Raw genomic sequence first — 16,445 nt, 5'->3', positions numbered from 1 at the left:
TCACAACAGGTTTTTGAGATACATGCATGAATAGACAAGGTACTGGTAAGACTATGTAAACATGGTATATATCAAAATGTGCGTTAGAATGTCTAATTTTACCCCAAAAAAGAATTGAGTTTATATGATGTTCCATTTCAGAGCTAGGGGGACTTTTAGCTGGATAGGTCAGATTGATCATGACTGACCATGCTATTTATAGATGGCAAAATATCTACAGTGGTACATGTGAGAAACTTTTTATTTTATTTTAATTGAACTAGACAACTCACCCTTTAAAATGAGATATTGCATGGCTATGTACGCCCAGCAGAAAAAAAGTTATTTAGAAAATAAAACTTCAACCGGGCATAACTTTTTTTGTTGTCCTAGAAACACTACCCAGTGTAAATGCAGGCTCTTTTAAATGGCTTCCAACACAAAAACTAAACATTTTATCAACTCAGTTCATTTTTTTCCTGGAAGCAGACAAGCCAAGCTTTCTCTGAAGGTCTTTCGTTGTCACACATTCACAACAGAGAATTTTCAATAAATCATTCAAAAACGCCATTCTGCCATAGAGAAGTCTAAAAACTATATAGAAATCCTTGAAACTCTCAAAGAGTTAATGAGGTCACCAAGGTTTTAATGTACTTACTGTCCTTTCTGGAAGAAAAAGAAAAAGTTAACATTTAATTTAGCCACATTAATAACTTTTAAAGTTATTAATCACGCCGTGTTTTAATCTATCGTTATTAATGGCTTCGGAAGAGAACAGTACCCACAAAATACATACATGGGCAGCTGGCGGCCCGCGGGCCCACATGCAGCCCCTAACTTCACGCAATGTGGCCCGCAGGTTAATATCAGAATACTGATAGATTATTGATATCAGCTGTTACAATTCCAAACATGCAAACATGACCTGCTTTTAATTGCTTCAGTCTATATTAGTAGCTTAATGACTAGTATTAAAATGTTATGTCTTTTTTATCTCCAATGTATTTGAATTTAGTTCTTAAAGTCAACATAACTATAACTAAACGCATTTGAAATGAAATGAAATGTTACTTTTCAGGAGGATTCCAATTCAAAAATAGCCAAAAATAATTTGGGATTTAAATTTAAATATATAGCAAAAATGGCTTATCTACAAGCTCAAAACTTGACACCGTTTTGAGGCTGACACTGCTATAGGCCAATCATAGCTCACACTCGCTGCACAGGGACGTCAGGCCATTACTAGACGCCGTCTTGTGGTTTGTCTTTTTCGTGGGACCTGTCGACCTGGGAGTGGGTCTTCCACTGTTCCCTAGGAGCTGGCAGGCAAGGAGCAGAGATGGCAGAGAGCTGGCTGATCTCCAATACTCTGAGCCAGAGGGACATCGGTAGCGCTTTATCATACTTCCTGTTTGCTCAGAGCCCCACTGAGGCCCCTGTGTGACACACACACACACACACACTTATGGAGCTAGATTTGGACACACACGCACAGTTCCTTGTGGGTACATTTGGGTCAATTTGTACACTCTCAGAGTTAAATTCATATTGAGGACACACACACGCTTCACTCTGCAGTTGTTCTTACCAAATAGCTTCTGACGTCTGAAATACACACACACACACACACACACACACACACACACACACACACACACACACACACACACACACACACACACACACACACACACACACACACACACACACACACACACACACACACACACACACACACACACACACACACACACACACACACACACACACACACTTCCGGGGGTCCACAGTCAAACACATTGAGAACCCCTGGCTTGGCTTAGTGCAGGGGTTCTCAACGTTTTTGGCAAATGCTTTGGCAACGTCTCGGGCCCCCTGCCCCGCCCCCTCCCGACCCCCAATATAAATTGACTGCTACAATAACCTTAAACCATTTTGGGCAGGAACCCCTTTTGGTGTTTTAAGCATTGTTATAATTTAGCTATTTAAAAATAGCAGATCTACAAGCTCATAGCGCGCCACCGAGTGGCGCGCTACGAGCTTGTAGGTCTGCTATTTTTGAAAAATCGTGAAAATAAAATGTAAAAACATTTTTTTTTCTTTTTTTTCGAAAATAATTTGGGGACCCCCTAAAATAATTTGGCGACCCCCCGAGGGGTCGCGACCCACGGGTTGAGAACCCCTGGCTTAGTGGGTAGTACCGGTTTGCCTCCCGGGTCGACTCGCCCACATCTACGTGCCAAAGTGTCCCTGAGCAAGACACTCAAACCCTACCACACGTATCATGTATAGAGCAAGGGGCTCCCAAACTGTGGTGTGGTCTAGGGGGTGCGTGACATGAAAAGGGTAATGGCGGTTTTATGGTGTCATTTAACACAAAGGCCAAAATCTGGTAAATGTATAAAGGAGATGTATAAAGCAGCTGCGAGAGTATGCAGCAGCTGCATGTCTCTCAGTGCAGTGACATTCTGTGATTAAATCACATTAAAATCACATTAAACATGCAACATTATCATTTTTCAGGAGGTAACACGGGGTGCACAGCCAAAAAACGTTTGGGGACCGCTGGTATAGGGTGTTCGTTCAGCAACAGGGGTCCGTCCAACCCTCTCTACAGCTCTTTAGTAAACATGAAAACACATTTCCAGGTTAGGATACCAATGTCACTCCTACAGGACACAAGATAAACGAGTGAAATTGGAAGTGATGAAAATAATAACACTTATGGGTTCATATTAACAATGCTTATCAAAACATATCAAACACATGTTGGATATATTGTCATGGCCTTCGCTGCGATGTGTTGTTGTTGTTGTTGTTGTTGTTTTGTCAAGCCGCACATTTCACACTTCACTGAGTACCAAACAGCCTTCTGGCAGACAGCTCAACAACACAGTGTTAGTTTTAATCTACTGGGGGGTTCTAAAGAAACCAGAGTCACCCCAATGTGCGGTTAAATTGAAGTTTTTGAACCAAGTGACCTGGCTGGGGTCAACAACCCACAAGGGGGGTCATTTACACCGTGAACCGGAATGGAACCAAAAGTCCTCTGTGCTGCTTCACAAGTCTTGTCACACTCTGACACCCGACCAAAAAAAACAACCAAATGCATCCACACCGCTGCTACCTTTTGGCAAGCAGCTTATTATAAGTGAGTTTGGCCTTGTTTTTCTGTAAATTAGCTTGTAATTATAGCTTGGTAGTCAGTCGTGAGTTGCGTTTTTAATGGGCTTGTTTCTTAAGTGTGGTTGGTTATTTGGGCTTGCTGTCTAATGTTGTTTAAATCAGTCATTCTCAAACATTTTCATGTCAAGGACCGGCAGATTATTATGTATTTGTACATCTGCACCTGGTCACTTTGCATTGACTGCACACGGAAACACTGCTCATTATGATTAGTTACTGTGCCTGACTAAGACAAGTCCATAAGTATTAGCGTATAGCCATATCACTGTGTGTGTGTGTGTGTGTGTGTGTGTGTGTGTGTGTGTGTGTGTGTGTGTGTGTGTGTGTGTGTGTGTGTGTGTTTCACTGCTTGCACATGTCAGTGACAAATAAAAAATGTTATTGAATCTTGAATCATTTTGGGCGGCTGTGGCTCAGGAGGTAGAGCAGGTCGTCCAATGATCCCTGGGTCGGCGGTTCGAATCCCGGCTCCTCCTGTCCACATGTCGAAGTGTCCTTGGGCAAGACACGGAACCCTACATTGCCTCCAATGAGTCGGTCGGTGTAAGTTTGCCACCATTGGTGTGTGAATGTGGGAAGTGAGGACGCTGGCGTCGACTGTTCGCCGCTTCACCTCCCAATGTATGAATGAATGAACCATTTTAAAGCGTTATGAGCGCTATCAAAATGCAATTAATTATAAAAATGCAATTCATTAATCATATTTTTTGCGAGAGACCCTCATAACAGATTTGTGTTGTTAAAATGTTTAAAAGATATTCCAAAATTGTCACCTTTTCTAAAGATTTATTTGAAAATAGCAAATCTGTGAGCTTGTTGAATGGCTATTTTCAAATAGCTAAAGCATATACACTTTATACAGTAGGTTTAATGTGGGCTAGTCGCTTCTTTTGGGCATGATTTCTTAGACCTGGTTTCTTATTTCTCTAGCGGAATCTGGCAACATTGAACACCAGCCAGAGTAATCAAAACCAACTCTTTGTAATTGGCGGAATCTGCGTTGCTTTTGTGCTAAAAGAGTGACTTTGTCGAGTAACTATATTGGACGTATCTTGCCAATATTCGGAGTTACGAGGTAACTACACAACCCAAACCTCTCCCAAAGTGTCATTTTGCTTTCAAGTGGCTAAAACAATCATGAATAATGCATCAAGGTCCTTCGCCATGTGTCCCGAGGTAGCATAGCATTCCTCACACTTCATTATCCATCAATAATACATTAACGACATCACTGGCTTCACATCCGAGAGAGCCACTATAACTGGCCCCTTGCCCTTTATTGGCTCGCCTTTAATAATGAATTAAGTACATTGTCTGCTTTTATCAACCTGGATAAACAGGGTGAGCAGAGGACACTATTGATGTACTAATGTTTATAGCGGGGGCGGGGGGGGGGCTCGGTCTCATCACATCGCACCGGGTCACACACACAAGCACAATCAATTCTACACTTCCTGTATATTATCGATGCGTGCGGGCCTAGTTTACAACTAGTATACGCACATAAGTGGTCAGGGGAAGTGTTGCCAAGTCTCATTATTTTGTGCTTGTTTTTCGGTCAAGTCGCTAATATTCATGTCTAGGACCATCAAATGAATAGGTCTATGTATCTGGCCTTTGTGCCTATATGGGACCCCCATACAAAGACTCGTCTTGTACATTTCGTGTATGTGTGGTACGGTAGGGGGGGGCTTCTTTTCGGCTTGGTTTCGTAGACCTGGTTGCTCGTTTCGGCAACACCGATCGAGGCTCGAAAGGGATCCGTTTTATTTTCTTCTTTTCCTTGAGCTATACCAACAACAGAGTGAGTGAGTGACTGTCTCTCTGCACACACGAATAGGGTCTTTCACCCGCCAATCACAGCCATTGTCACCTGCGAATGGCCTCCGTTTATGAAAATGGCATGTCAGTCACATTTCTTTCTTTAATAACTACCTCTACTGCATTATCGCTAGCACATAGAAAACACACACACATACACACACTGTCCACCTGCCTATCCCACTGCAGTGGTGCTACTGATCATTGTGTCTGCTGAATTCCTAATAGGACGCATCCCATTAACCCCCCCCCCCCCCCCCCCCCCCTCTCTCTCTCTCTCTCTCTGGATCATAGATTGATTACGACCATGGGGAAACCACAGCTCTGCAGCACCACACAACAGGGTCAGGGCCACAACACATTCCACATCCATTATAGAAAATAGATTGTCACATCATGGGGTTCACCAGTGCAGTCGAGTCCACCCAAATTATAGATATCTCATCTCGGAAATAAAATTAATTCGAATGAGGAAAATACAAAAAAAAGGTCCATAGCTTCCCAAAGGATTTCCTATTGATGAGAATCAGACTGTTGATTAACAACTTAATCCTCACCTATTATTAAAACTATCACAATCACTATGTTAGCCCATCTAATAGCCAATCTATACGTTTACAATGTGCTGCATAGCGACGACGTGTTGTTGGAAACAACAGGTATGATTTTGGGGATACTGTGATACTGTGTGTCCACACAGCGTCATCGTTTAGGGCTATCCAGGGATGTGTCAGTCCTGGGCTCCTGCCACAAATCTTTGGAGCCTATTAAGTATGGAATATCAAAAGGCTGTTTGATGGTCATTGTCACATGACTCATGAGACGATTGTACTGTACATTGGGAGCAACAACCCGGTTGCAGCCTTAAGAGTATTATATTAATAGAGACGGCACCCGGAGGAAACCCTGAGGCGAAATGGACATAGTGGCCGAAGTTGGTATTGCAGCGCTGGGCCAGCACTGGTCCGTTGACTATCATTGCGCACGTTCATGATGACACGTGAACGCCGTTTCATACGTGAACGCGTGCAATGATAGTCAACGGCCAGCGCGTTCACAATTTGGCCCAATCCATCCCAGAATTCACTCTGTTCCTACCCGGAAGGAGGAGTGAAATCGCCTCATGCGCTTTTGAGCAACTTAATGCAAGTGGATGGGAGGAGAAATCCGGTGCCGTCTCTATTAATATATACTCTAAGGTTGCAGCATTTGTGGTGCCCCCTATACGTCAATGGGTCTTTTTGCCTTCCAGCCTGGCGAAGACAATTACAAAACAAATGTGCCTGTGTTTCTCAACGCATGTATGTATGCATGCATGCATGCGTATCTTTGTTCATTTAGTTGACTAAGACTAAAAGACTAAGATTTTGATATTTACTCTACTAAAACTAGACTAAGACTAAACAATTTCAGATGAGTAAATAGGACTAAAACCTAAGTCAGTACTTTTTCTTTGGGAATGTATATCCCTAAACTGGAATCTGTGTGTGTGAGTTCACCTGGCTTCCTTCCATCATTTAGTGTTCCACGGTAAATAGAGCATGATGCAATCGACCAAACCAACGTGCTGTCGCCGCCAGCCCGTTTCTCTGGTCCTTAAGATCAGCTCTCAGAGCCTGTTTTCTTGTCATAACAGTGGCTATTATTGTCAGCCTGAATCATTCACTGCAGAGGAGGCCAGTCATCATACAGTATGTCACGTGTCCGTGTAGATTTATTCAATCCCAACAAGACGAACGTGCCTGGGAACAGCAATGTGGTTGAGAGGGCTTTTCGCTCACAGTCAGTCAGTCGCACTCAGCGGGGCCTTTGTGAATGTGTATCTTCATATTATATGCCTATGTACTGCATATGCCTTTGTGAACGTGAGTGTGTGTATAATATGCCTATTTACATGCATGTCCGTGTGAGCAAGCTTGCCATAGGTGAAGAAGAGATGCGCGTGATGAGCACATGAGGAATCGCAAGCTGGTATCGACACGCCCACTTGACTCCTCCTTCCTCCACCCTCCCCCCATGCTCTCCTCCCCTATACATTACCCTGGGGGCAGGGGGGCTTAATGCATCAGTGAATCTGGGGGGGGTATAATGGTGGAATGAGCCACAATACCCCACACCCACCCCCAAAACGACCAGCCATGCACCCACCCGCCCCAAAACAACCTGCTAATCCCCTGCGGAGGGGCGCGCGTCCCGCCCCGGCAATGATCCCCCGTCTCTGACACGCGCCAGCAGCCCCCCCGTACCACTACAACCGACCGTGCCGATCACCCCCACCCCCAACCCCTAGCGACATCTATCCCAAACCCCAGGAGAGAATGGGCTGTGGGGGTGGGGGCGAAAAGCACATCAGTCTGCCAAGCAAAGAGCAGGCCCTGAACCGGCACTCCAGGCTGTGCAGCGGAGAGATGGAACATTCCATTGGGCATTTGTTCTGTTCCACGAATTATCGAATACACTGATTATTACACTGAAGGTTCTTTTCCATATTGGTTAAATGGAAGCGGTGGTGGGGGGGAGGAGAGGTGCCGCTAAATCAAACTCATCTTATTTGGAGAATTCAAAGTGCACGCTCATCGCTCACCCAAATTCGAGCTCATTAATGCAGTTTAATTATGTGTCGAAGTGATGACAGGCAATGACATGGTTGATTGGCTGTATCAGGCCTTAATGAGAGAGAAAGGCCCCTCTCTTTCTCTCTGGTGGTGTTTAATGATTTCAAACTATTATTTGACTATAAACACAGGGACAAACCGTGGCCCTGTTCAACGGCCTCGGGCATGGAGTGGCTTTCGCTACAGATTACACAGTGTCTATTTCTGGATCTCCGAACAGACTCCCTCGTGTAGGTGTGTCATTCTTTCTTCTTCTGCTGTGTCACTCCATCTCTGCAGCTATCATGCCTCCCTCAATGTCTCTCTCTCTCTCTCTCTCTCTCTCTCTGCTAATCTCATCTCTCTCTTTTTTCTAAGTCTCCCATGGGCCCTTTAGCTCGGCTTTAATCTTACAGAAAATTACTTCAATATGATATGAGATTTCACCACTTGGCATGACCCGAGATGAGGTCCCCCTGGCCCCCGCCTCTATCCAACCTCCCCACCACCAACAAGCCCATTTGGGATATATCAAGATATCAAGATTAGAATTTCTGCCTCATTTTAGAACTGGAAAGCGTAGACACGGGAGGCCGAGGACAGAGAGGTTAAAGACAAGCACCACAGGTCTCCAGACTAAATCAAACTGGGGACTTTGAGGTCATGTGTGTGGTCAATGCACTGTCAAATCGTAAATCGGCTATACCAGCGGAGCCTATAGGAATCAAGAAATTAACATCAGGTTAAAGCCTGTGTAATCACTCCAGCGGCTGGAGCTAATGGGTGCCTTAACACCTCCGGGGCAACATATTCATATTTCATCAAATGGCACTGGGGAGCCCTGCCTCGTCCTTGGCTCTGCTCTGTCAGTGTAAGGCAAACCAAACATCAAACGCCTGCACCTACCAATTAATCCATTGAGACCTGGAACGCATCCATGTCACGTTAGCGTTTAACCACATTAACCATTAACCCATTTTGGGGCGGGAACCCCTTTTGGTGTTTTAAACATTGTTATAATTTAGCTATTGAAAAATAGCAGATCTACAAGCTCATAGCGCGCCACCGAGTGGCGCGCTATGAACTTGTAGGTCTGCTATTTTTGAAAAATCGTTAAAATGTGCCTCAAATCTTTCCGAAAATTGTCATGATTTAGAAAACTTTTTTTTTTTTAAATTTCGACATCAGGCCTGAATGGGTTAAGACAGCGAGATGCTCTGCGTCTCATCTCGGGAGTCTTTGGGCAGAGATCAAATGTTTCTCCAGCACAATCCAATGGGACTCCGAGGCCTTTTAGCTCACCAGCCCCCGTACACATCCGTGCGATAGCAGTGGGTAAAATATTCACTTGAAAGCACCTCGAGAACACATTTAAAATGGCCGACAGAGGGTAACAGTCATATCAATAATTAGGTATTACATCAATACTGCTATGGGCATACTCATTAAAAGACCCAACATGTGCACACACCCACACAGAGGAGTAAGAAAGATAAACCACATGTGAATAGTCTCCAATTTTCTCGGTGCTAAAGAGAAGATTTTGCTCTGTTTTAATGACCATTTCAAGAGTCTTCTTTCTTTCTTTTCTGCATATTTCTGGAAGGGCAACAGCTGTTCCCCGTGAACCATGAATAATTGAGATTGACAGTTCATGTTGAACTCTGACCCCATCTGATGGACCAATGGTCATTTCAAGATTATTAGCAGGCCATGGTAATTTTTATTAAAGGATATTTGAGTGTGATTTATATTATTATGATTATAAAATATAAATAATAAAATAATAATAATAACTAGAACTGCAACTGTACTGTCGACCGCTAGGAACTTTCAAATCTCAGCCTCTCTGTAAAACATTCAAATCTCAGCCTCCCTGTAAAACACTAAAGTCGGGTTATAATTGGCTGTCAATGGTGACGTAATTACGATATGTTTCAATATTGGTTGGGTAACAGGTAATGTATGTAAGTTGTAAGTTGAATGCTGTGGTCGGCTGGCTTTTTTATGCGTATGCTCGGAGGTATATATTCTGATGTTGATGGTGACGTAATTAAGATATGTATCAATGCCGGGTTATAATACATACATGTATACATACAGACATTACCTTTAATTCACCGACACTGAAACATATCCTAATTACGTCACCATCGACAGCCAGTTATAACCCGACATTGAAACATATCTTAAGTACGTCACAATCAACATATACCTCCGAGCATACGCACAGTCGTACGAGCATGACCACAGTACTTACTGCGCGATTTTTTGATAAGGAATCCCAAAGTGCAAAGTATGCCTTTGCGACTGCTATTTATTTTGACAGCGATTAACAGAGCACTGGTCTTACACATGGCAAGTTATAGCATGAATTACTCATTAAACACATAATGACATTAATCACAGTAATGCCAGCTTGGGAGGAGAAATGTGTGTGGTTACTGCTTAGATTATGTCTACCTTTTGAACACCAAATCAGTTATGCACATGCAGCTACCACGGATGACTTAACTGGTGTTCACAGGTGGGAAGCCCAGCAGGACATTGTGTTCTTGTTACTGCAATAGTAAAAAAAAAATAAGTTTTGTTTTTTGCCAGATTGCTGCAATAGAAACTATACTACTGGTTGCCCTGTTCAGCGGGGAGGGGAAGACTCGAGTGTTCCTCAGCACGTGTTACGTTCCCCATGGTGAAACTCCTCCCTGCCAGCTGAAAAGAAGAGGCTGGTGACTCTGTGTATCAGAGAGGTATACATGTATACCATCGACAGGATAGCCATGATGTGGGTTGGCAGTGAGAGGGAAAATGACTAAATTGTGGGGACATTTTTAACAAAAACTAAACAAACGCATGAGGCGATGGAAGGAGTGAGGAGTGTGCCACTCCTTGAGATTCAGAGAATGTATGTATGATCACGAGTCATGACAGATGTTGAATCTCTCAAAGCGAGGGGTTTGAACTTGTCTTGTTGACTGGGGCTCTATATACTTGGCCCTTTCCCCCCCCCCCCCCCCTCTACAGTCTACACACCAAATATATTCACCAACACCAAATATCTTCAACAAATGTTTGCCCCAGAATAAGGACGCTATACACCTATCACTCAGACACTCAAAGCCCCATCCATCCAAAAATGACTTCCTAAATCAGTTACTTGTGTGTGTGTGTGTGTGTGTGTGTGTGTGTGTGTGTGTGTGTGTGTGTGTGTGTGTGTGTGTGTCTCCTGCAGCCTGAATTGCACAAGAAGCAGGCTTCCTCTGTACTGCCAGGTCAGGTGATGAGGTTGAATGTCACAACCCTCTAAATCACAGCCAATTTAGGGTCTTATTGTTCTCATTGAGAAAAGGGATAAAGTGACTTAATCATTTTGCATTGCAAAGTGAACTTTGACGCGATGGACCTCACCCGAATTGTATCTTATAGGCTCGTCTCTATAGTATAAGCTCTTGTATTATTAAAATAACAAGTTATTTAACCAGATCGGAGGTTGGGTTTTAGCACTGAACTTGACATGGGGAAGGGAAACAAGCCATTGCAGGGGGAAATAAATTGGCCAAACCAGAAGCCGAGCAGAAGTCAGAAGAATTGTGACACAGAACAGGGGCCAGAGGCTCAATTCTGGTTCAGCGCACAGCAAAGTCCTCGGTGAGGAGGACTTAAGGGGACCCTTTATGGGTCCATTTGATGATTTCATTTGTACACTTTCAGAGATAAATTAACAGTAGTACACACAGGACTTTACAGTGAGTGTTTCAGTCCCTCTGGTCACGGTGGTGAGGTAGTGGCCCACAGTTATGGATAGTAAACAATATTTACAGGCGCTTGCGTCACTACCCTGACAGATATTTTCTCAGCAGCAGAGAAACGAGAAGTATGCAGGGTGGTATCAGAGCGTGTCAGGGATTGGATAGGGAGCATCAGAGAGAGACAGCTAGAGAGATATGGGATATTTGTAGCCTACATCATGTCAGTTTTATATTTTTATTTGACACTTGCTTTGTTTGGCAATGTAAACATACGGTTTGTCATGCCAATAAAGCTAATTTGAATTGAATTCTGAATCCCCCACCCACCCCCTTTTCCCCTCACTGTATGTTTTTTTCCTCCCTTTTTACCTCCTCTATGACGATTTCCTGTTTTTGGCTATTAAAGTGTATATTTGTATACCCTCTAAATGTTATGATGAATTGAACATGGTGGACCCTATTGTAAATAAGTGTAATTCTTTATGGTGTCGTGTGTCGTCCACAGTTAACAGTGTTGTATCGAGTTGTGCTTGAAATGTACTGTAATTCTCCAATCTGTTAATAAAGACTTCAATCAATCAATCAATTGAGAGAGAGAGAGAGAGAGAGAGAGAGAGAGAGAGAGAGAGACTCTCATCTCTAGGGAATAGGCTATATGAGACATTAAAGCCGCCCCTCTGTGGTCGCAACTCAATGAGTTTATTTTTTGCTGGTGGAGAGGAACGCACTGAGGAATCTCTACCAAAGAACTGTATTCCACGCGTTTGGCTCGCGTCGTTGTCATTGTTTGTCTCACTTGGCCGTTTACATCTACAGCCATATACGACTGGAAACAATGCGGGGTAGAACACTCATCTCCACCAGACCACCCCCGGGAGATACAACCACTAGGTCTATACTATAGGCTATCCTCACACAAATAACGAAAGAAAAACAAAACAATGTCTTATTTCCATAACAACTCTGATTCGTCTGATATATCCTATGATTTCTACGATGATCTTTTCTTTCAAAGAATTAAAGCACAGAGAACGTGCATCATAGACCATGTTGTTGTTGTTACCCCTGACAGACACTGATCACTGAAGGTGAGAGGTTTTGTTTTTCTTTATCAGTCACACACACACCACTACAAAATGCCAAAGAGCCTGGCTGGGCGCACGGAGCGCACAATATTTATAATAGGGGTGCAATTCAGGGTGCAGAAATTAAAACGTGTTCAATGAGAGAGAGAGAGAGAGAGAGAGAGAGAGAGAGACCTATGCAATGTGGGATCATACCAGATTAAATCCAAGCTTCATATCCATGTGCTGATTTTAAAAAACATGATAGGCTACAACAATACATTAATAACAAAAACCTTAGACCTGCGTGACCTTAACAGACAATAGCCTAATATCGCTCAATAACAATGATGTGCACGCTCCTGTCCTTTTGGAACAGCTATACTGTACATTTCCCATCCATACAAACACACTCGCCGCGGAGAGGAGCACAGCTTTAACGCGTAAAAACGGGCACATAGAACTCACCGACGCCGTATTTCTCGTTTTCGGTAGGTATCCACATGTTTCACGGTGGTTAAGTGGTTCGTTGGTGCCGTGAAACGCATTCTATTGAATTCCGTTCCTCCGTATCTGCGGTGGTGTGGTGGTGGTAGTAGTAGTAGTCATTGTTTAGCTTTACAGGGGGAGAAAAGCGCTGCTCGGCTGTGCGTAGCAGAGCGCAACACACACACACACACGCATACACATCACAGATACACACACAGACACTCAGTGCCGCAACGCATTCTGGGATTTGTAGTTGACTGTGACGTAACACCACATCTCCTGTCAGTCGTCATAAATAATGACGCTTTGCTTTGCCTCGAGATGAGAGGAGGGAATATTATAGCCTAGACGTGTATTTCAATTCATCGTAACATTTAGAGACGTACGGTACAAATATACACTTCTATATATAGAAGTGTATATTTGTATTTATATGATTTAGGCCTATACTTATTATATATTTTCCAAATGCCATGCAATTCAGTTTTGGCTCCATTCAGGAAGTTTCATTAGAATCAATCTAGCATATAGCACCTTAAATACTGCTGGAGATGGAGAAAATAGTTACAATTATTATTTTATTATTAAGGGATCAATCCCAAAGGGCGTATAGGCCCCTTAATGTTTGCGTGAAAATTACATTTTGGGAGTTCTTGCAGTTCTGTGCTATAGTTTTTCACGAAATTCGGAAATATGGTGGGCCGTGAGAAGGAACTATGTGAACTCATCTTTACTGAGTCTTTACTCAGTAAAGAGATATGCCAGGGACCCCCATAAGAGAGATATGCCAGGGACCCCCATAAGAGATTTTTTTACGGCTCTAGCAGAGATTTTCAACCTGTTTAATTTCAAGGACCCCCAGTTTGACATGCATTAGTCTACGGACCCCCCATTTAATGGCATTTCTATCTCTGGGATAGTATATGTATATTGTAAAATCAATATTATTTTAACTCTGACAGTGTACAAATGGAACCAAATGGACCTGTTAGGGTCCATTTGGTTCCATTTGTACACTCTCTGAGTTACAGACCCGTAATGGTCCATTTGGTTCCAAAGTATCATTTAGCTGGGGACCCCCTGGAACAGCCTCAGGGACCCCTGGGGTCCCCGGACCCCACTTTGGGAACCACTGGCCCATACCACACCATATGAATTGGTGATTAGGCCCGTGTCATAATTCTGACCCTGCGTAGAGGAGAAAAAAATCACACTTGTGTGAAGTGAGGGGCGCCTGGTAATGTTGATATGAGGCGGAGTCACTTTCATTCATTGCAGATTTACTGCCACTATAGCCTGACATGAATGTCACATCAGTCACAAGATGTATTTACATTGACCACATGCATCTCACGTTGCCCTAAACAGACACTAAAAGTCCATAGACTTGGCTGACATTAGATTTTTTTAAGTGCTCTAAACAAACGTTATAGACTTAAGGCTGCTATATATGACGTCATTTCAAAAGCTCTGCAGGCAGGCAAAAGTGAGGTGAAATGTATAGGGCTGTAATAGTGATGTTTCAATGTTTCAAATGTCTTGCTCAAAGCAATGGGACTTTGACAGTACAGAAACTTCCAATGTTTAGTTGGGTAAAAGAACCAACCAGACTATGCTGCCAGCTGTATGTAAATATCTTTTTACTGTGGAATACATAAAATTATAATACTATTAAATTACTACTACATTTTAAGCAGACAGAGGCTGCTTGAAACTAGGAGAGATGAAAGCAAGGACGCACGCACGCACTCACACACGCACGCACACGTCGCACACCCTCTACTCTTCTACTGGTACAATTTTATGAAAAATACATGAGCGCACAGAGGGGGGTTCCAAGAACTGAATGGTGTTCCACAGCAAAAGCAAGAAAGTAGAAAGTACGAGTCACTCGTACTTTTGTTGGTGAGAAGGGCAGCTGAAAAGTGCAATTGTGTGTAAAGCAGCAACAATGTGCTAGATTGGCTGTCACTCTGGGGTAGGCGACCAGAAATAGGCCAATATAACGGCATAAAACTGCCCCAAAACAGCAAAAATGTTGCGCGCGCGTGAAGGGGGGCCCTTCGAGCTTCAGTGCCCAGGGGCCCTCAGAGGTGTTAATCCGGCCCTGTGTGTGAGGCATGTGCGCTGCATGCAGCCACTAAATGCCAGGCATTAATATTGTCTATGGTCCTACTCCTACCCAGGGACGTGCAGAGAGTGTTATAGAGGCTGGGGCCGAAATCCCGTAAGAGGGCATGTTACGCGTCGCGCTTGTATAGATCAGCTATTTTCCGGGCGCAACCCAGCACTCTTTAGCTAGTGGAGATGCAGTGTACGACATGGATTTCTAAACAAAATTGTTCAACGCAAAATGCTGTGTTCAAGTTCAGGAGACTGAATGCTGCATGCCCTCGGGTATGGCATGGAAAGATCGAGGGGCATGTGCATTCTAGTGAATGCTGCATTCGTGGTCTGGTTTGGTCCTAACGAGGTTCACCTGAGTGCGAGGTTCACACCTGTTCAAACCTGTAAGACAAAGCATCCAGCCAGGTAAATGTTAAATGTGATATTGATAACATTTATTATTATTATTATTATTTTTTAATGTTTTTATTTTGTGGCTTTCGCCTTTATTTTATATTTTTTATGGAGGGACAGACAGTAGGCTGACAGGAAATGGGGAGAGAGATGGGGGGAAGACATGCAGTAAAGGCTGTTGGGATCGGGAGTCGAACTCGCGGCACACTGCCAGACTGGATTACCAGCCAAGGTGCCTGGACCACTGAGCCATGGCCCAGGCCTGATAACATTTCTATGTGGAGGAAAGACAAATAAATCACACCTGTGTGAAGTGAGGGGCGCTCTTATCATCATACATCATAATACATCATCTCATTCTGGCCAATCACAATTAGCGTCCTCACCTTCGTCTTCAATGTTTGTGTTTACGCAATGTTTGTGTTTACACAAACACTCAAAACTGGGCCATTCATTGACAATGGCATTCAATGTTTGTGTTGCACAAACCCTCAAAGCTGGACATAGCCCCTCAAGAATACTTCCACAGAACATTTCTTTTTAAGTTATGTGCTACCCCTGCACATGATTTTACAGTATAGACTGGGGTCCGGGATATCAAAAGAAAATCACACTTTTGTGAAGTGAGGGGCGTTCTCATCCTACATCATCATGCATCACATTCCGTGCTCAGCCAATCAAATCATTTCCGTGGTACAGACACACAAAGCTGGGCATAGGAGGGGGTAGCGCCCCTCAAAAATGGCGTTCCATGGCTAATACGCTTTAAAGTTTAAAGAACCCTAAGACTTATAGGGCAGTATTATGCGTGTCTTAAGTACCAGGTCTTATGACTTAACGTAAGACCTGGAGGCGTGGTCAATGCTGTTTGGCCACTCAGAATAGCCAAATGGCATTGATCAGGTCTTAAGTTAAGTAATAAGACCTGGTACTTAAGACACGCATAATACTGCCCATAGACTCTAAATTGTCTAAGACTTATAGACTTGGACTCTTAGACTGAGGGGAACAATGAGCTGTTGGTCCATGGTTTGGAAGACTGG

At 43.5% G+C, this 16,445-nt stretch overlaps 1 protein-coding gene across 1 annotated transcript in view; it reads right to left on the bottom strand.

Annotated features, from left to right (window-relative positions):
* dock4b (dedicator of cytokinesis 4b) overlaps positions 1–13,002 on the bottom strand; it is a 275,073-nt gene extending 262,071 nt beyond the window's left edge. The window contains exon 1 of the mRNA XM_079494185.1: positions 12,862–13,002. Within this exon, the coding sequence (XP_079350311.1) occupies positions 12,862–12,898 (37 nt within the window). The 5' untranslated portion in view covers positions 12,899–13,002. The remainder of the gene's footprint in view (positions 1–12,861) is intronic.
* Positions 13,003–16,445: the final 3,443 nt, after the last annotated feature.

This window comes from Electrona antarctica (assembly GCF_951216825.1).
Source record: "Electrona antarctica genome assembly, chromosome: 23".
Classification (NCBI taxonomy): domain Eukaryota; kingdom Metazoa; phylum Chordata; class Actinopteri; order Myctophiformes; family Myctophidae; genus Electrona; species Electrona antarctica.
This window is presented reverse-complemented; position numbering and strand designations above follow the sequence as displayed.